The sequence below is a fragment of the Passer domesticus genome, chromosome 4, assembly GCF_036417665.1.
Source record: "Passer domesticus isolate bPasDom1 chromosome 4, bPasDom1.hap1, whole genome shotgun sequence".
Classification (NCBI taxonomy): Eukaryota; Metazoa; Chordata; class Aves; order Passeriformes; family Passeridae; genus Passer; species Passer domesticus.
In genome coordinates, this window is record NC_087477.1 from 40,719,007 (window position 1) to 40,741,082 (window position 22,076).

General features: G+C 37.9%; 1 protein-coding gene across 11 annotated transcripts in view; it reads left to right on the forward strand.

Annotated features, from left to right (window-relative positions):
- FHIP1A (FHF complex subunit HOOK interacting protein 1A) overlaps positions 1 to 22,076 on the forward strand; it is a 92,169-nt gene that overhangs the window by 23,471 nt on the left and 46,622 nt on the right. For 10 of the 11 annotated variants that reach the window (XM_064417362.1, XM_064417370.1, XM_064417364.1 and 7 more), the window contains 2 exons: positions 18,439 to 18,671; positions 20,061 to 20,687. In XM_064417362.1, coding sequence (XP_064273432.1) covers positions 18,570 to 18,671; positions 20,061 to 20,687 — 729 coding nt within the window. In that variant the 5' untranslated portion in view covers positions 18,439 to 18,569. Of the gene's footprint in view, positions 1 to 12,586; positions 12,720 to 18,438; positions 18,672 to 20,060; positions 20,688 to 22,076 lie in introns of those variants that run through there. The other variant, XM_064417367.1, reaches the window with a different exon arrangement.

Genomic DNA, 22,076 nt, shown 5'->3' on the forward strand with positions numbered 1-22,076 from the left:
AAGCTGCTTGTACTCCTAAGTGTCACTGTTTTTCATCTATCACCATTCTGTTTCCATTCATCTATCACCATTCTATTTCCATTTACTAATCACCATTTATCTTCATGATGTATAGCATGGATAGATGACACAAAGATTGAAAGTGTATCTTGGGTTTATAGAAAGAAGAAAATATTTTTTCATTTTGATAAAAATACTACTGACTTACTATGCTTATACTAGTGTCTGTATATTTCAATTTTTGTTTTGGTTTCTTGCTTATTAGGTTTGGTGAGAATCAGTTATAGTTCATCCTATCTGTATCTGGTATTCAAGGACTTGTGCACTTTTCATTAAACTGCATACATGATTTTGACTTGTGGATGATAGAAAATGAAAGGTGAAATGAAATGGCTACAGAGTTTTTAGAACTGAATAATTCCCCAACCAAGTTATGCAGTTACTTCAAGTGAAAAATTAACAACTTACTGTGCTTGGCATTTTAATAATGTATGGTAAGCTTACCCCATGTCTGGGGTTTTATTTGTTTATTTGCTTTTTATTCTGTAGGGGATTTGTTGAATTTATTTTTTAATGTTTTGGCACATAAAGAATCAAGGACATTTATGGCGTAAGGTTTATTTAATGCATATGTAATTGTTCAATTTTTTTTAAATAGAAAGATGTCTGCATCTCAAACTGCATTTTTTATATTCAAGTTGTAAATATGGAGGACTTGATATACTTTTTTGATATGGCACTTATGGGGTTTGAACATGAGTTTAGAAATACCTGTTCAATAAATCTGCCTCCGTATTAAGCACGCAGCAGCTCAACTCCTGACAGCGGTGTGCATTGCTTTGGGTGTGTGTTGCTCTGTGTGTGCAGGGTGGTGGTGGGGGTTTTAACTCTGCTGTACAGTACAGAAGAGGCTGATTGGTGTTCTAATCACTGTAAGTCATATAAATATATCTTTTGGTTTCCATTTTTGTCTTTTTTTATTCTTCCAATCACCTTTTGCCTGGGGAAAAAAAAACAAAAAAAAAAGGTTGGTTTTGTTTTCTATATTAGTCCTGTTTGCAGAGTCTGGGTGGGAGGTTTCTGTCAGAGGATGCAGCAATGATATTTCTTCATTGTGGAGGCTGGAGGAAAGGGGAAAAGGACACAGTTCATTGCACTAGGGAGTTGTTTTGGTATGCAAAGTGGGAAAAGACTCTATTCCTTGTAAAGTCCTGAGCTTGAGGGAGTAATACTAAGCTTTGCTCTACCTCTTCAGTCTCCCTGCTGTGTATAAAAACAGTTGCCAGGGTGAGAGAGGCCACTGCCTGAGCCAACCCTGACAAAGGTTTCCATTCCAGTCCTGGCTGAGAAGGAGAGGAGAATGTGGAAGTAGGTTTTTTGGGTTTCTAGTGAATATAAAAACAGGCCTCAGTCCCCAGCTATAGTTAGAGTCTTTGCTGTGGTTGTTTCTGTGGATTTTTGAGGAATCATTTGAACACATGGGATATTCTTGCAAATTGTCTTTACTCAGATACTGCAACACCTCAAAAACAAACAAAACATCGTTATCAGCTCTTAACTGATTTGTATGAAGTTACTTGGTTCTTTGACAGAGTGCTCTGTAGATCTAGGATTTTCGTAGTGTGCTGGTTTGGGCTCAGGTAGAGTTTGTTTTCTTCTCAATGTCGAGTATGAGGCTGTGTTTTGGATTTGTGCTGGACACACAGATGTTTCTGTTATTGCTGAGCAGGACTTAGAGCCAAGGCCTTTTCTGCTTTTTGTACTGCCCTGCTGGTGAGGGGACATTATCTAGCAACATGCAGAAACGTAGACTTAGTTTGTGAATGGTACCACATCTGATACATGAAGGACTCCTGTGGAGCTGAGTGCTTTGTGTTGCTGCTACTTGAACTCTGTAGAAAACAATTTGGATTCTGTTGTAGTGATGCTGAGCCAAACCTAATGAAATTCAGCCACTATTTTTGTGTTCTGTTGCTTTTTGGGTTCATCTACTCACTGTTGGCTTGAAAACAAAACAAAGGGTTTGTGTTCAGAATTAGTTGTGGTTTATGTAGCAGGACTGACTTTCCCTAGTGCACTCAGTTAGAAGCTTGAAAGATGGGAGTTGCAAGAGAAAATTCAGCCTAAGTGGATTAAAAGGTTAGTGTTTGGATACCTCTATTAATTGTTTAACATTTCTTATCTAGAATTGTCAAGGCTTATCTCAGCCACTTTAGCTGAATGCTCAATTGTCATGGAATCATTTCAAGTATTAGTGCACATTTTAAATTATTCCAGCAACTAAGCAGATATCCCCTCAGGCTCCATTACAAATGTGCTTTAAGGTGCCGAATACTTGAAGGTGACTTCCTATTTCCAGCTTGCACTTCATCAGCAAGGTGATTTGTAACATGTAAATGTAATTGATAGCTCTGCCTGGAATCTGGAGGCTTTGCATAATTCTGTTCCTTACTGCTAATTAGTCCACTAGTCAGTTGCTTCTCATATGATCCTTTATATTTTGACAGTCCTAAGAGCAGTATTCATCCTTCACAGACATGTCTCTAAAACCAGCAGACATTCTGTTAAATTCACAATCTCAAATGGGATACTGAGTGGAGACTCCAAACAGAAGTTCACAACCTAAGTACTTCTGGAGATGACCTGACCTCTGTAAGCAGTAAACCTTTAGGTGTTCTTCATCACACCTGTGCTCTCCAGCACCAATATTTGAGGTACCTTCACTGGTCTGGCTATTGGGTTCCATGAGGCTGCTTTCTAAAACTGTTTTAGAACAGGGTCTCTGTACTTTTTGGACTTTCTGTGGAGGATCAAGTCAGTTCTTGAACAATTCTTAATTCAAGCAACATGCTTAAGAAAAGCAGACTCTTATTATGTAAGCAGAATTATCTCTGGAAAAGAGCATGTTCCAAACATTTAACTGTTTTGAAAATTCTGTCTCAAGATCAAATTGTACATGAGTCTCTGTTACAGAGAGAATCTGTTGGGTTGAGATTTGATTTGATTATTGCTAGTGCCATGACAATGTGTAAGTTGGACTTTGTGGCATTTTAGTACAAATGAATAATAAAAGATGGGTGTATGCCAGACTTACTTTCATAAAAATGTAGTAGAAGAAATTATTTGAAGCTTTCTTTTGTGTTGACATACTGTAAATTGAGCTTACGAAGAACTAAAAAAATCAGAGAGAATAGGAATTGATTGGAGCTGGGCTGGGTTAATTTTTTGCCTGGAACTTTTGTGCTATACTTCTTAGGGGGTTTCTTTGCTATTTTGAATTCAAAGAGAAATGTGAAAAAACATTATTTGTGTCCAACAAAAGAAGGGGCTGTAGCTGATAAAAATTAGGAAGAAATCCATCTGGTTGCAAGAGTTGACCTGAGCTGTCCTTTGTTTTCTCCACTTGTCATTGATTCTGCCATCGCATGTGATGAGGGGAAAATATCCATAGTGCAGGAAGTGCTTGAGGTTTCCAGAAGCTTTAACTCAGGATGAGAATAGTGGCTTACACAAACCACTCAGTAGATGATGGCAGGGATCTACTTGAGGAAGTGGCAGACCATCATGCAAAGTATTGCCCCTCTCTCCTCACCATAAATCTGTTGACTGTTGAGGAATAACCATGGTCTGTGGGTGTGTCATAGTTATTTCTATTTTCTGTGCACTGGCTTTTGCAACTCCACAATACAGAATAATATTTTGGCAATAAAAAATGCAAATTAAGCAAGTTTGATGACTATTCCAAAAATGTGGCTTGGAACATAACTCAGTTCTCAATTTGTTCTGGTCACAGTGGGTCAGCCTTATGTCCCATAAGTGAGATTATTGTTTGTGTTGCTTTGGACAGGGATGCAGATGTTAACATGGTTTTTAGATGAAGATTTTAAAGGTGTGTTGTTCTGCTTCAGGTTGGAGCCCTCCTCTATACTCGTTTTTCTTTCTTTTTTTTTTTTTTTTTGTTCTGAACACTGGTGCCATTGTTTTTTTTCCTAGCAATAAATATGGCTGTCTAACATTCAGTTTTTCAGCACATACTCTGCTCTTAATGAATGTGATCATTTACACAGTGTCACTGTAGTATTGGCATGCTAAATAATTTAGGGAGCTGTGGCAGGTAGATAGCTCTGTGGTGTCTATGTTACTATGGCAATACATTTGCTTAATGTAAATATTAGTCATTCTGACCATATGAATCTCAGAGCTTCTGACATTATTAGCTGTGTCTGGGAGGTGGGAGTCTGCATATCTGAAAGAAAAGTTGTTCTGGCAATATTAATGGTTTAAAGATTACTTTCTTTTTCATAATTCCTTCTGCTTTGTGACTGAGCTGCATAATCTATTGATTGTAACGAACAGAGCAGAACATTTCTCCCATTTCTTTATCATGGTTGTAATGCAGCTCTGTTATAAAGAAATGCATAACTCTATTCTGATCCTCCAAAAATTCAGCTGACTGAAATGATAGGAAATAAGATCTTGAGGTCCATGAACTTTGCTCCTGATCACACAGTCAAGGCAGTTTAGGAGCACAAGAAATAAAATCCAACTTGGAAGAAAAGTTTCAAGGGCATTAGACTGAGTTCCCTGACTTGAAGAGAAAGCTAAGCCTGAGGCTTTTCCATTCCCTCTGTGGGTACCAGCAGGTCTGGAATTACTTAAGAAACACCTAGTTTGTTTGAAAATTATTGCAGAAATGATATGTTAGTGAAGTTTGTTTCTTAAATAGTTTTTTAGATTTTCTTAGTCCATTTTTATGAATAATTTCCAGGGAAAATGAACTACCTTCTGCAAAATCTTCTCTTTATTGCCAACTTATTCCTGATTCTATGAACTATTTTTTGTTATGATCTGCTAACACCTTTGAGGCATCAAATAGAAGTGGAAAAAAAAAATAGATCACAGTTGATAGTTTATGCAAAAGCTCAGTCAGTTCATGCCATGAATACTGAATATACACTGGTAGCATTTGTAACATTTTATGAACTTTTTGAAACCTCAATGTGTTAAACTGCTAAGCTTAGAATCAGTTTTAAAAAGATTTGTCAGGAATGTGCTGCCCTTTCCCTGTGTTTAGAATAGTCCCCACCCTTCCTGCCAAACATCTGCAATGCACTAAAAGAAAGTGTGGAAAGCAGTGAACGATGTCATTAATTATTTGTAGGGTGGATTATACTGGAGGTTTCTGTGTGCTGCAGTCTGACACCAGTGCTCAGCATCTATCTGTGTTTGGACCATTATCTGTCAAAGAAGGAAATAATTTAAAAAACAGTAGTAGCCAAGCAAAGACTTCTGGTTCCTTTGAATTTTGCAGAAGAGATTTTACTGTACTCGGTTAGGTGTTCTTTACTTTTTCTGTCCCTGAGATGATAAAACTTTCACTGTCAGTGCTTGCACATAAGGCAAAACTCCTTACTGGACAAGAATACAAACTAGAGTTATTGGTTGCCTTTCCGTGGCACCGATGCTCACAAATGCTAGTCTGGAACTGAAGTTAACCTAGGAAAATTAATTATTTACCACATATCTTTTCCTGACAAGCCTGCCTGTGGGAATACTGTGCTGTTGGCTGTCTCTTCTTTAAAAATATAGTGTGCTTTAGGTGTATCTCTTGATTGTAGTTGCAGAGAAGTATTGAAACATTTAGATTCAGAATACATACCAAGTATTAACATAGTTGAAATAGTAATTGGAGGAGCTTCTATGATTATGCTTTTAGTAAACAAACCATACTCATAAAATGGCTTGGGAAAAGCCACATCTAGTACAATGTACTGGAAGAAAAAGACTGCAGAGGCACTTTCTGCTCTGTGGGAAGAACCTGTGTAGAGAATTGCTCCTGTGGCACCAGGCTGGCAGGGTTTTCCCTTAGGGAAAGAGACTTGATGGTTCTGCATTTTAAAAGTCACAAGTATCCATTTTCAGGACACATTTCTGTGAGGGATACTTTGAGCCCTCAACCAACAATCTTTTCTGGATTTGGCTTCAGGACCTGGTGTGTGCCGTAGGACCCACGAGAAGAGCACGGTGGAATGGGAGGTGGGGGACAGGGTGTGTGTTCCCTTGGCAACAGCACAGCTTGGGGATGCTGGGCAGTACTCACAGCTTCCTGCAAGCAGGGATGCAGTGGAATGCTCCACAGAAAGCCATATACCAAATCTTTTCTTTCTGACCTCCACAGCATTTCTTTGCTTCTACTGCTGAAATATGGCATGCCTCTGTTTTGAAGCTGGGCTGAGAAAAGTGGAATGGATTGTGTTACAAGCTAAATGTTTAAATCAGGTGATAAATTGAAAGGAACAAAAGTGTGTTCAAAAAAGCAGTTGCATTTAATGTTTCACACATGATTTGCTCAGCTAGTTTCTTTTACTGTCACAGTGCAAGTGCCTTTTCACTTTTCCCCACAGAAGAAAAAAATCTAATTGTTCTGCAGTGCCTTTTTTTACGTGTATAATGAATGTCTGCTTTTGAGTATTACTTTACAAATAAAAAGTGGAGATTTTATCTCTAGTGCTTTAATGTTTTTTGTTGTCATTCTTTATATTCTACTTTGAAAAGGTAATGATGGCTGTTGTGCAGTCCTGTATACGACTCTCCTAGAGGAAGGAGAGCTGGCACCTCTCTTGTGTTGGGATGGGGAGATCCCAGAGCAACTGTGTATCTCAAGCTTGTGCTGACTGTAAATTGTTTTTGGACTGGCACATGTGAGTCCTCACACTGGATACTGTTGATCCATGGATAGCTGGTACTTAATTATCCCATCTCATCTTCTTTCCATTGCTGTCACAGGACAAATACATTATGGAGATTAAAAGGGAAAGAATATTATGGCCCTTGTCCTCTTATATTATCCTTAAAAATAATTGTTGTCCATTTAAGTGCTTAAGTAGATGTGGCAAAGAAATACATAGGCTAGTGTAAGGTCTAAAGTGTATTTCCAGATCCTTTCCAGTAAATTGAGGTGTTTTTAAAGTTATATTTGTAGTTTCAACGGAAGATAGTGAAAAAGGATGAGAAAAAAACAAGGTATGGATTCCAGGGTTTTGTTGTTAATTTTTTTAGTATCTCAGTGCTTTATTTTTCTGTTAAGGATTAGAGAGTATATGTCAAGTGTGATTTAAAATATTGTAGGTACAAACATATTTGTCAATTAATCCTTGTTGTTACTGCTGTAAGACAGACCGACACTGTTGAAATCATAGTAATGAGCGACATTTATGTTGTTGTTGCTTCTTCTAACATATATTGTTAGAAGAACAGGGCTTTGGGTTCTCAGAAGGATCAGGAAAAAGGCACAGAAGGCTTGTGCTTTCTCACAGCATGACCTCAACAGGTGTTTATTTCCAGGTGCAGAACACTTACTTCAGGGCTATAGTAATACTGAAGGATGTGATTCTAACATCCTGCTTGGTTATTATAGTTTAATGCCACTCAGCATTATAATTAGCTTTACTAGACATTAATAAGTGGGTTTAATATTCAAACCATGGTGTTGGAGTTAAGTGTGCCAATGAACCTTATCAGTGGAGCAAAATGTAAATTTTAACTCATTTATCTCATTAGCCTTTAATAAGGCTGTGCTTCGCAAATCAGGGCTGCATCATCTGCCGATTATACCCTCTGATCTGCTAAGCAAAATAGCAATCTAATAATAGCCATACATTGCATGAAATTCTCCCACTGGTGTTTTTTCAGCACAGACACTTGGTTGTATGCAAATACTTAATAAAGTCACCCAGGGCTTCCTGGGACATGCTGTGATTCTCAGGACTGAGGGTAATGTCTTTCAGAGAGAAAGTCTGCTTGAGAACAGTAGGGATGTCTGAACTACCTGACAGTTCTGAAACAGCAGGGAAGGGCTTTATTATTGCAATGGCTGTGGCATGAATTACTGTGCAAGTATAATATTAACTGTGGGGCAAGGTGAAGATAAAACAGAATGGAGATGGCAGTGTATGTGATGACAGTAGAAATACTTTGAGTTTTGTTTTAGCAGAGGGATAGCTGGTGAATGATGTAACAGTTTTGCATATTCTAAAGTACTTTCTTAACTGATGCATCAAAACAAAAAATTGGTTTGACATATGCTTTCTGCAATTCAGAGGTTGGAAAAATAATAATAAATTTTTAAATTCAGTGTCAAGAACGATGTCCTCAGGAATAAAGTCGGAGGTCTCACTTCCAAGTGTGCTATGGTTACAGCTGACAGCTGTTCAAGGTCTGTGCATACAAACAGACTTTCTCCTGCCTCTTTGAACTGCTTCTGTCTTCAGCTTGGCAGCTCTCTGAGGACTGGTGTGTCAGACCTGACAGGATACTGTAGCTTCTGCACTTCTGTCAGCCTTACACAGAAGGACAATGGAGGTGAGAAGCTGCAGGGCTCCCCAAGACACACACAGACACTCCCCACTTTCAGAACTGTGCAGGCAGGAATGAACAACCTGGTGATGGGTGGAACCTGTTCTTTCCCACGCCAGTGGAAGCCTCCATAGGTGTTACAAAATTAGATGGGAGAGGCTGTGGTTTGACTTTTGGTTATCTCCGCTGAGAAGCATTCCTGCCATGGCTGACATCCAACTCTCCTGTTTACTAGGCTTTCAGTATTGGTCATTCCAAGTGTTAAAAATTTTAAATAGTAATTAGATTGTATTTTTACTTGAATCTGATACTTGCTTCACCTTTTAGTAGATATATTTGTGAGGTTCTGTGTTTCTCAGAGCACTCCTTTTATCAGATGAATTGTTTTCATTTGCAATTTGTTAGGTAATTTGCCTTCTTTTACTCTTCAGGGTGTGACAGTTGCTAGTTTATCTGCATTCCTTTCTGGACTAGAAAGACACCTGTATTTCTGTTTGTGTTTTCTCAAAGGTTCAAAGGCAAGAATGAAAACAAATGGTAAAGAATTGCTATCAAAGTGCCAGATTACCTCAATTTTTTTAATTGTTCCTCTGATTCTTTATCAGTTTCTTTTTTTCCATGCTGGCCACATGTCTGAGACAGGTGTTGTATAGATTGTATTTGTTTCATTTTTGGCCAGTGCATTCATATATTCCATTATCCAGGCAAAGGCATTCACAGGAATGAGACATGCTGTAATGATATTCAGTTTTCAGTTGCAGAAGACTAGGTGGTGTAAGAGTGTAAAATATTTTCATAGTAGAGTAGCCTTATGTTAGAAGATCAGAGATACAGAATTAATTTGTATTCTGTGTAATGAAAAACTTAACACTGTTTACATGACACAAATAATTTTGTTCCTAGGAAAGCTGGAGAAGCTTCAAGGGAAAAACATCTACCACCTGTATAAAATGCAATGTAATGAAATGGAAATATAAATAACATGTAGATTTTTCTTTGATCTAGCTTTTTATGCACTAAACATCATAAAAATGCCAACACTCAGTTTTGGATTTTCTTGTTTACTACCCTGTGTATTAAAAGCAAAAAATTTAACCTACATATAGAAATCAGTAGTCTGCCAAAGTCCACCCACCATGCAAATCTGTACTAAAGCTTTTAAATAAGAGTGTCACTGCAGGGGGTGAGGCTGCTTTTCCATGGAACTGTGCTCACAGATGTTTTATTTTATTGAGGTCCTTGACTTTGTTATAGGCATTAATATAACATGAATCTTCAACTTCTGCTTGTCTTCTCTGAGTTGGAATGGAAAGGGAGAGGGAGAGCAGTGTTTCTGTGCAGTTTCCTATGACATGAATACCTGGGGTTTTGTGCATTGGGAATGGGGAGCTGGAGAGGTGGGATAGGATTTTGTAAGGAAGTGTTCATTTTGCAATTTCCCGCCCCCTCCTTTTATTCTTCCACCCCTTCAGTTCTTCAGTATACAGTGAGATATAATGATTTGTGTCTCATCTTAAACACTAATGTTTGTTCAGAGGTTTTCCAAGTTTGACAATTGCAAATAATAAAAAGAATTTTGGAAGGGGCTTTCTCTTTGTCAAACATGAACATAATTTAGGACAAAGGAAGTTCACTAGCTTCTGGAGCTTTCTCCAAGCTAAATTGGAAATGTCTGATGCAAACTATACTGGTTCACAGAGTTCTGTTGTTTCTATCTGTCTATTAAAGAAGGAAACAAAGCTGACAAAAATACATTTATGTTTGAAAGTATCAATCCACTAAATGTAACATTTTGCCACAAGGCCTCCCTAATATGAGGCGATAGGTGTACATAGGGGGAGATAAGAAAATAACCTTTAGTAGCTCATTAAGTTGACTAAGTTTGAGGGGCAATTTGTGATGGGCTTGTGCCATCCTACAGTGCACTGAAACAGTTGTCCTGAAGCTCTGTAACAAGGTGCTTTTGCTCTTTGTTCATTAGTTCATCATGTCACTAACATGTTATCATTTCAGAGTGTAGGAAATAATGTTGACTTGGTGGATAAGTAGCTTGGGGTGCTAATTATCTCTAAAATGAGTAGTTTTTATCTTCTCTGTACAGAAGATAAATTACAGATTCAAGTTATCTCATCAGTTATTATAGTCCATGTACTATAATGAACATATTGAGAGGTATAGAAGGGTTTTACTGTGTTATAGCTACTTAAATTTAGAGTTATAAACTGATTTTTTCCAGGAAAAAGAGAACTTTGTATTGTGAATGAAGTTTTGGGAGGAGAAATAAATATGCTTATAGATTGAGTATTATGTTAACAACCGTGCAATAACGATTCTATACATAACAGTTTTGATTTTATGGAATATTCTGTCCTTTTCTGGTACTTTTAATTTGAAAGAGGAACATAAAGAGAAGTATCATGTGCATGTGAGCAAGAGAGCAATTCTATCTGCAGAATGGAAGTTCTTTTCTCAGTGCAAACTTGGCAACAATCCTCCTGCGAAGCTTGTTGTTGGTTTCTTTATTTATTGGTCAAATAATCAGGGTAGTCTTAATGGTGTTTTACTGATTATTCTTGTGTTTGGACTGTATTTAGAACCTAGAGTGTGGAAATAAAAAAAGACAACATTGTGGCTTCTCTATCGTGAAAAACAGAATGTTTGGAATATATGTGAATTTGCATTTTATTGTGATTAGTGCTGAAAGCACACACGTCTTTTTTAATGCCACTTTGTACACTTGAGAACATTATTCTTGGACTTCTTATGCTTATTATAATGAGTAATTTGACATGTTGTACAAATCACTTGAAAAAGTATCTTACATATTATTGCCATAGTCATAAAATATATAGCTTAATCTTGTTTTCTGTAATCTACATATGATAATTACAGGTATATTGATAACATTTTTCTAGACCATCTTTCTCTTGGGAAGGTAGTATTTCCTGTTCTGTATGCTAGTGTTCTGAAAATAGTGTTAAATCTTCAGAGTATAGAGCCTTGTACTGTTTTGCTGGTCTCATTCATCTTTCTGTCAGGAAGGCTTCCTAGAAAGGCAACTTAATAATTTCCTATGAATTTACTTTATACTTTTAGCTACAGAAACTGTTTTACCTTTCTCAAAAACAATCTAAACAACAAAAAATGTTTCATCACTCCAGCATCACAACTTCAGGAAGCCTGTGGTTTCTCAAATTACAAGCATGTTGGAGCTGGGTTTGTGTGTCACACAGGTGTCAGAATTATCTTGGAAAGCAAAATTGATGCGCAGTGTGAATGGGTCACTTTGATTTCTTTTTTTCACCAGCATAATCAGAACATAAAGTAGGTTTTGTCAAATGTCTGCTTTCTGATGTGCTACTCCCTCCCATTCCTGGATAGTGACAAATTTTGAAATAAACCCTGTACAGATTCTCAGTAAAGATGAAGACTTTGGCAACAACTTTTTAGCAATATTTCATTTCAATTATGGCAAAAAATGACTAGTCTTGACATAGCATGGGATATTTGTAATTCACTGTATGTGAAATAATGGAAGGTAGATTCTTTCACTCAGTGAAGTGTGCTGTGCCCTCTGGAGTTGTTTTGTTTCTCTTTGAAACTTGGTATGGAAACATTTGCAGTACAAAGTTTTAAACTGAGGTTTGTTTTGCTTGCAGTGTCTGTCACACACAGTACAACACCAAATGCTTTGGTCTGTGGGCCTTGGACAATTTTATGACTTGGTTTTGTGTGGAAGCAGTCTTTTCTGGGATCATCAATTTTGTTGGTGATGTGGGAATGAACCAGCAAAGCTAAAGCCTTTGAACTGATTTCAGTTCAATGACATCTGCATTCTTTAGTGTGTAGGTAGAAAAGAGCTTTTCTGAACTGCTATTTTGAAGGCCTTTTTTTAGAGTTCAGTTTTGATATCCTTTTGTCTAGTAGCAGACTAGACATCTCAGTCATACTGTGCCACAATGCTATAGGGAATAGAGAGGTATCTATCTTAGATTTAAAGAACCTTAGCTGCTATTTTATTATTATGTTTTTAACCAATATAATCTGTGTTTTGAGCCACTAATTGTTACTGAATTGTTGCCTTTCTGTAGTAGGCTAAATGTGAGGACATAAAATACAACAGAGAAACAGGTTTATTATATTCTTTATCTCTCATAAAAAGGATCAAGTCATACCATTAGAATAACAAGCTTTTTTTTTTTCTTTCTCTAGCTTCAGAGTTATGACCTAGGGATATGAATGTGTAGTTCATTCCTCCTGGGACTTTGCAAACATAGCTTCAGTAATTGTATGCTCTCAAGTTCCAGTGAAATTGCCTATGTGCAAATGAGTGTGGTAGATGAACATACCCTGTGGTGTAACAGGTAAATCTGGACTTCCTGAGCAGGTCAAGGTCTCTGTCAGGTATTCTATGTTGCTAATTCTTGTTTTCTTGAGCAGTCAGTGCCATTTCTCTGCTTTGGTAATATGACCTTTGATGAACCATCTTTGCTGGGTACACTGTGTGTAATTTCAGCCTAACCCATCAATGCATTTTGGACCATACTGCCTGACTGGCATCCCTGTTCTTTCATTTTGGCTGTCCCATGCAGCAGGAGTCTCTGAGGGCTTGGCATGGGGTTTATCCCATGTGCCAGTGCATAGGCTGCCAGCAGGAGTTTTTCCTGTTGCTTGCCCTTGAAGCAAGTCTGTTTATGCCAGTGTAGCACTGCTGGGCTGGGGCTCTCAGCTGGGCCTTGGGGTGTCACTGCTGCTTGCTTGCTTGTGTGGGGGAATTTCCTCTTGATATGTCTGGAGAACCATGGAGTTATTTAATGCTGGAACCTGGACCTCCTAACGTATAATACCGTAGGATTATACAGATCACATGAAGAGCTTAGTGCTAGTCTGATTGAGCTAATGGGAATCTACAATAAATATGTGAGTAGTGTAGCTCCCAAGACATTTGATAAAAGATGAATTGTGGTTTTTAACTGAAGCGGGCTGACTGTAGATGGGACAAGCAGATTTTTTTGTCTCATTATAAAACATACTGTGTGTAGTTTCTCTCATGAGAGAGATCGTTAGGCAGTCTCTGTGGGGACAAGGCACAAGACATTCTTACTTTCATGTTAGCAGGTTGGATTAAATTGTGCTTGATGAGAACAGATTGATACTTTGATTAACTACATTGCTTTAAAATTTGTGGTGTCTCATTCTCTGTTAGGCTTTTAAGCAGGTAGCTTTATCAGTGTAAAACATCTTGTCCCACCTACACATGGAAGGCTTAGCATATTTGCAAATACTGGGTAGAAAAGCTGGATTGAAGAAAGCTGCCTAAATGTGAAATGCTTGCTTGAGGTAGACAAAGGACAGGAGAAATTGGGACTGCACCACTGAAATATGAAAGGACAAGTGTAGAAGGCAGATAATTGTTCACATAGTTTGAATGATTCTTCTAGTAATCTGCTTCTGCTTTCTTGCTAATAGAGCTTCTGAAGATGAGTAGGAATTAATGAAAATGAGGATTCCTTGATGCAGTGACTTTAACCACTGACTGTGTTGTTGTAGCAGTTGCCTACAACAGACCTACTGCTCTCCAGGGAACAACCTGTAATCCTTCTGCACTCTTGTGGTGATTGTATAGGATCATTAGGGGTGGGGATGTAACTGTTCTTCATAGGCTTTGCTTTTGCTGCAAAACTTTGCTTCAAGCACTATGAATCCTTTTCTTTGAAAAGATTGATGTCTTCCTTTGGAGCACAATTCTTAATAAGATTTAAACCCTCTCCCTGATCATAGTCCCTAAAGAAAATCTGACTAATTTGTGCAGAAGGCTTTCTTTTCAATCAGAAGTAAACAAATCCTGAACCAGGTCCCTTTTAAGTAGAAACTAAGTTGAGGCATGCTAAAATTTGACACTCATTTTTCTCCTACCTTTTCTCATCCGCGTAGCAGAGACTGCAGAGGTGTGATTGCATAGCTAAAAGCAAGAGGGTATAATTTCCCTCTGCTTTTTTGAAGTGGTCTAATTTCAAGCCCTTTTATGCGATACTGATCCATGAAAAAGTTTTTATATATGCTGTTTTTTTCACTGCCATTGAGGCTTCTCTGTTGCCTGTTGTGTACCTGGACTGACAGGGCGGTAAGCTTTGGCCTGTAGAGAGCAAAAGTGCAGTGTCTGATAACACAGGCTCGCTTGTGTTTGTGAATTGTTGAGCATGGCATCTTAATGTCTCAGCAGAAGACAACCATGATAAATTGCATAGTCTTGCAGCATATTTTATGCCTTCTTTACTGTGTTGCTGTATTAGGCTGCGTATCTTTTGTCTTTGTTATGCATTGCCTGGGAAACCCCAATCCTGCAAACTTCTGTGCTGTTTTTTTTTTTGTTTTTTTTTTTTTGTTTTTTTTTTTTTTTTTTAAATGCAAAAGTGAAGTTTTTGAGAAGAGACACTCCACTGTGAGAAGACTTCACAAGGGATTCTCTGCTAGGCTGTTCTTCCTAGTGTTCTTTGCAGAAAAATAAGTACTTGTTTTGATTGAGGTGTTCAGCCCTGTAATCAGCTGTATGAAAAGAGCTGATGGCTTCCAGGCTTCTGAAGGAAAACTGAATGTAGATATCCTCCCATGAGTCCAATGACTGAGTTTTGTGGACTGCTGCATTTCTTCAACTGGAAATAGGCTGAGTTGTACTAAAGCTTTTTGAAATAGCTCTAGAAGGCATATATAAGTGGGCTTGACCTTGTGATAGGGTTAAACAATTGCTAGATGAGATATGAAAGATCTACCTGCTGAGGAGGTTCTCTTACTGTATGGAAGAGTCCAAGTATTAAACTGAGCAGAGGCTTTTGGAAGTAGAATTTCATATGGATGGCATGAGAGATATAGTCACACTTGTCAGGGTTATCAAATGGTGGAGTAATAACTTGTTCAGGATTTAGCAGAGACAAAAGGCTAAATTGTTGTAAAATTTTAATAATGAGCTGAATAAAATAAATGGTTACTTTTGTTCTTAGTGGCCCCTGAGTTCACATCTACTTTTTCCTCCATGAATTGGGATTTTACAAATTAATTTTCTTCCTCACCTTTGGACTCATTCTGGTCAGGTTATTTGTCTTGTTTAATTGAAGTGAGATTTAATTCACAGGGAATGATGTGATGTTACATTTAGTGTTGCACATTTGGTCTTGCAATATAATAAAGAAAACCTAATGCAGTAACAAAATCTGCTTACAATGAATGTAGTCTGTCTGCTACTGCTATAACTACAGCATGTTGGTAGATTGAAATGTATCTTACAAGATATTCTCTCATCCAATTCAATTACCTTTTTAAAACAGGGATGCCGTTTTTAGGACCTATTCTGTGACCACTTAAGTTGTCAAAAGCTTTTTGAAACACTATTACAGAGTTTGAAGTCTTTAAAGCCTACACAATATATTAGTGTTTTGTATTACTAAGTAAATCCCAGCATCCCAAGACGCTTTTGAAACTGGAAATATTTTATTCCTTATGGGAATTGAATTGAACATAGAAATATTATTGCACATTTCAGTCTGCAATGCTGTCTTGTTACTTTTAGATTTGTGGTTTTCTGAACCCTAACCCTCACCCCAACCCTAGGTGCAGCAGTAACCAGCCTTGGGTGGAGGCTGGTGGCAAGCAGAAAGATGTGGAGGGAGCCATGTTGTGGCAGTGCTGTGTTCCCCTTGGCATGCTGTTTTTGTCTGCTGTGTGCTTGAACTGTCTGCATCTGGAGAGTCTTACATCACTGATTCTTATCAGAATTTGCGAAGATAGCCATAGTCTCCTTTGTTGTTGGTTTTATCACAAGTACTGGAGACTGATGTGAAGTTTCTGATTCTGTGCTGCTAATGCAATTTGTCATGTGATAGCTATATGTGTAGTATTAGTTTCAGTTAAATTCTTAAACAAATGCAATGGCTACATTGAAACAACCTCTAAGTTGTCAAATGAAGGAACTCATAAATTGCCTCTGCTTTGTTAATTAACTTCTCTTACTTCACCTTCTGATACCATCTTTAATTACATTATCATATTAGTTTTTCCAAAGCTGCTTGCTTCATGCATGGTAGAGATCTGCTAAAAGGGTAAATTGGGGTTGTAAAGAGAAGGACACTTTTGCCTGGAGGAGTTTGCTGGACTTCTACTGACATGGAAAGATTTCTGTTTGCAGGAGATGTTGGCAAGGAGAAACCGGCAGGAAGTGGGCCGGTGATCTGAAGTATACGTCAGTTAAAGATTCCTTGGATTATCAGCTATGGCATTAGGCAAAGTACTTACAGCAGGCTTTTTCTAAATGGTGTGTAGGCATGCATCGTGTTTTTTGGTAGAAATGTTGAGCGCTCAGAATTGCAAACACATTGCCAGAACGTGTGCATTTAAGGTATAGTGGTATCATTACTAAAGGAAGTCATGATAAAAGCACCCAGATCCTGGGTCTTGTGTTCTCAAATCCACTTGCTACTTTGATCTCTGATTATTTTAATGTGTGGGTTATGGTTTTTTGTTGCGTCTTGGTTTGTTTTGTTTTTTCTCTGCAGGAACATCAGTGATGTAGAAATAGTACATACAATTAATTTTCACAGAACTTTTTAATAAGTAGCAGTGTACTGGCAGGTGCCTTAAAGTAAATGAGTACATGAGCTGCTTCCTACTGGTTGTGCACAGTCCTCTCCACTGCATCTGGTTCCAGGTGGTTTATAACCTGGAGAGTAGCTTGTATGGAATGCCAGCTTCTTTCTGGAAGTGGTGTCACCCAAACAGATAAAGTGTGCAGGATTTATGCTGGTTGTACTGGCTTCTCCACACATGGAATGTATTATCTGCAAAAAGGATGGGCTAGCTTGTGTTACTTGTATTGGGTGAGAGTGCTTAGCAGATGCATAGGAAATACATTGCAAATGCTGAGAGAAGCAGGGTTAGGATGGAGATTGAATCTTGAATATATGAACATATGTGTGTATATGGATACACAGGAAAGTGCATAACCTCCTTGCTTGCCTCAGAAATCTTAACAGTTGTACCCTGTATATTTTTGGACCCTTTTAAAATGGCAAAAGTCACTGCTACTTTTGAGACAGGCTGGATGTTTTCCTGTGCTAGCAGTTTCAAGAATGTAAATAGAGCACACATACAGGGAGCAAGATGTCCACTACAGAGAAAGGATTTTCATCTTTTAAGATATGCACAGCGAAATCCCTTGTATACTGGCAAAGAATGCTGTGTGGGATTTGGCAGCTTATGCTACAAAAAAATTCTGTTTGTTGTTGGGCGCTTCTGGTTGGGCTTTTTTTTGCGATGGTCCCAAAGTGAAATAAATTATATGCCTAGTTGGTTTGCTAAAAGGAGAATAAAAATGTAAACTCTATAAAAAGAAAAAGGGTGGGGGGGAGCTGTGTGACTTAGATACTGGTTTGTGAGGGTGTGCTAAGTTCTCTTAAGCCAAATATCTGCAAGACAGCAATCTTTGTTTCATTTTAACTTTCCCCTGCAGGTGTGCAACTACTTTGATACTCATATCTAGGATATTAAATAATGGATGAATAGAATGTTTCAATGTTTTATCCTATTCTCATAGTTTTTTAATATGACATCTCAATTTATTTGGATTTGGATACATGAAGGTTTTATCTTTCATGTTGTTTGGTTTTGTTTACTTTGGTATTGATAGAGATGCACCTCTACTTTTTTCCTTATCTGTGCAGTCTATGCAATATTAGTTACTAAGTAACTGAATAGACATGGTCAGATGGCGAAAGCGTCATAATGAGAAACTAAAAATGCAGTGATATGCATAAAATGTGTATTGCATAAACTTCTCTTGGGCTTGTTTATTTCAGTAGCACCTTATTATAGTCACTGATCTCAAAAGTTTGAGCATTATAAGCTATTATCATGAGCAAAAGTTGAAGATGATCCCATATAACATGCTTTAAAAAATTCTATCCTCAAACTGCATTAAAAGAAGAAAAGTTTGTGTTCTCTTTAAGAATGTTCTTTTCTGTTAGACACTATAATGTGATGTGCATTGGTACATGTGTGGTACATTTCTTTTTGGTTTTGTTTTCTTTTTAACAGATTTCTGTGGCTACCAAAGCTCAGGACACAATATCAATCTCACCATGATGCTTGAACATCTGTAGCTCACTGGAGGATTTTAAAAAGAAATTCAGCATGACCTAGTTGGCTTGACCTGTGGAAATTTTATAATGTCCTCTGGAACAAGTATCAGCAGAAATAGGCAGGCTCCCAGCCTGCAGGGTGTTGACCCAGAAACATGCATGATAGTGTTTAGAACACATTGGGCACAGGTAATGTTAATTAGTTTTATTGATTGAAGTAAGCTGCATTAATACAAATTTGCTTCATTCTTTCTTTTGGGATAATCCTGAATTGCTCAGGAACAAATGTCCTTTCATGCAGAATGTAGTAGATGACACTGAACTGTTTTTAAAATGCAAAGATAATTGACCTTTCAAGGTATGGTTAGCCTTTACTAATCACACTTGGAACTCTGGATTTGCATCTAAATGGGAAGCGGTAGGACATGGTAATATCTTATTGAAGGCCTGGATCTTCTTACTGGCTCTCCTATTGATTTATTGTGACTTGTGCCCTATTGCAGACTTCTATGCTTCTTTTCCTAGTGCTGGCTAAGTCTTGTCTATCCTGTGTAAAGTAAATTAAATGCACAGTGCAAAGCTGTATGCACTCTTGTTTATTATGGATAGATGTAGATTATACACTTCAGCATATTCTGAAAATTGTTTGCATGTCATCAGGATTGTAATTGCTTTTAAGCAAATATGTTTTGCTGTGAGCATCATAATATAAGGTCTTGTTTGCTGCAGTAATATTAATAACCTAACAATTTAGATTAAATTGATTTCTCTGCTGCTGTTCTTGTTCTCTTGTTCTTCTCCCTGTAGTATTGTTCTTTGGCTCTCCCAAGAAACTGGCCAGACAAATGGTGGTGTTTCCAAGGTGTTTCCAGAGTCAGAGGAGCTGTCATTCAAGAATCACCTTTTCTCACCTAGTGATGTGTCATATTAGGGGAGCCACTGTTCCTTTAGGGTCTTTTGGCTAAAGACAATGGGTTTTTTCAGACAATGAACTTTATTGTTTGCATGCACGACAGAATGTAATTCAGGGTTAGAAGTACTGGTATGACTATTATTACTGTACTGAAAGTTGCAAGAGTATATGGGCATCAGTGGCCACTTGGAATCATATAAAAAGTGTCAAGCAAAGAACAGCACTGTGGGTTGCTACTGCTCTTACTACTGCAAATCATCCCATGATATTGATATTCCTGAGCACAGTTACTCTGGCTGGAGAACAGGCCCTTTGATTTCAGTCCTCTGTGACAAACTTGTTTCAAACATCATGGAAGCTCAGTTTCTGAACTCTAAGGAAACCTAGTTTATCCCTATTTGAGAGACCCCTGGTTTTCAGGAATAGAGTAAATGACAAATTTAGGTGCTTATTTAAAAAGGTGAACAGCAGCAGTATATTTTTGCCTTGTACATGCCAAATGTTAAACTTTTGGGTCTTGTCTGTCAAACTTCCTAAATTTGAAAACATAAAAAGACTTAATGCTTTCTGTGTTAAATAATTTTGATTTTTTTCCTTGCAGTGATGCATGCTTTTTATGATGCATTCAAGTGCATTAAAACTGAACTTTCTTTGTTTCTCTTTAGGTTCTGAAAATCTTAGAGAAGCATGATCCTTTGAAAAATACTCAGGCAAAATATGGGGCAATCTCACCTGATGAGGCCAGCACTGTCCAGAACTATGTGGAGCACATGCTTTTCTTATTAATTGAGGAGCAAGCAAAGGATGCCTCAATGGGGCCTATTCTGGAGTTTGTGGTCTCAGAAAACATCATGGAGAAGCTCTTCCTTTGGAGCCTACGGCGAGAGTTCACTGATGAGACAAAAATTGAGCAACTCAAAATGTATGAAATGCTTGTAACCCAGTCTCATCAGCCTTTGCTGCATCACAAGCCCATTTTGAAGCCTTTGATGATGTTGCTGAGCTCCTGCTCAGGAACAACCACTCCAACAGTGGAAACAGAGTTGGTTATCCTCTTGAACCAGCTCTGCTCTATAATAGCCAAAGATCCCTCAATTTTAGAACTGTTTTTCCACACTAGTGAGGACCAAGGAGCTGCCAATTTCCTAATTTTTTCCCTGCTGATCCCCTTCATCCATCGAGAAGGAACAGTAGGCCAACAGGCCCGGGATGCACTGCTTTTTATTATGTCTCTGTCTGCAGAAAACAACCTTGTTGCAAACCACATAGCAGAAAACACCTATTTTTGCCCAGTAAGTTGTTCTTATTTTACATGGTCTTCAGCACTAAACTAACTGTCTTTCCTGCATTCTTTCCTCCTTTTCTGTCATTTTTGGTAAAGAAGTGTTGTAACACATTTGTTTCTGCTAACACCTATTTATTTCATAAATGATAATGCTGTTTAAACCATCCCAAATGCCAAACACACTTTTGCTTCTTGTTTCCGTACTTATGTGCTTTTGGGCCAGCACAAATGTTTTTGCAGTCACACAGTGAATTGAATTGGAAAACTGATGGAAGTTATAGCAGAACATAGTGGGAGGGAAATCTGTTCTGTCTTACTGTGAGGTACCTTTGAGATTCTGGGGCTGAAGGGAGTGAGAGAGGAGTGTGGTGTCCTGAGGGTGGTTGTTTCAGGTGGCAGCACAAGCTTAAGCTGGCAGTGCTTCCCACACTGACATCAGTTCAACAGTTCAAAAAACAAGTGTGAGAATAGTGAGAGTGTTACAGAAATATAATTTTTTCAAGATAAAAGGGTTATTTGCTTGTTGTCACAAAATTGGATGTTTCTATGGCTGTCTCAAGCTAACCACCATCTTGTTGTGTTGTTCTCTGTTACAAAACTTGGTAGCATTGTTGCATTGTTATACCTGGCAAATTGCTCTTACTACATGAATAGAAAACCTTGACTTACCTTGCTGCTAAGTAATCTGATTTAACTAACAAAGCTGTGCTACTGCAGTTCTAAAGCTAAAGCAGACTGGAATAACAACACCTGCTTCTTCATGCCTTATCACAGTCTGAGATCTGCATGTGTTCAAACCCAAGTATCATTCTGTACAGAACTTGCTCTCGTGGGTCAGTTTTTGAATGGATTCTTTTATATTCTGCATGGCTTGCATTTTAATTTAAAATACTGGAGAAATGGAGGAGAGTCTTACATGGCTACTAAAGCAGAGAGCTGTAGAAGAGAGAGCACTAGAATCCCTGCCACTTCTTGACAGCTGCTCCAGCCTTAGGTTTTCATTTATTCTGAGATTGCTTTGAGCAGTAGGGCAGAGCCACATTTGTAGGGTAGATGAAACTTAAAAATTTCACAACAAAACTTCTAAATGGTTTATTTTGTCAGTTGTAAATATTGCATTTACAATATTTACAACTCTCTCAATTTGAGACTCCAGTTGCCCTCATTTAATAGATGCTGCCAAAGAATATGGTATTGATTCTCAAACTGTCCCCAAGACAGACACCATTATTGGAGCCATGCTATAAATTCCATAATTACATTTTCCAGTTAGTTAAAAAAAAAATAACCAGCCTTATTACACTGAAGATAAAAGCCAGCTTTCAACAGCAGGGAGCCATGACTGACAATCATTCCAATTAGGAAGGCTTCTTGTCAAAATGTGCTAAAATCAGAC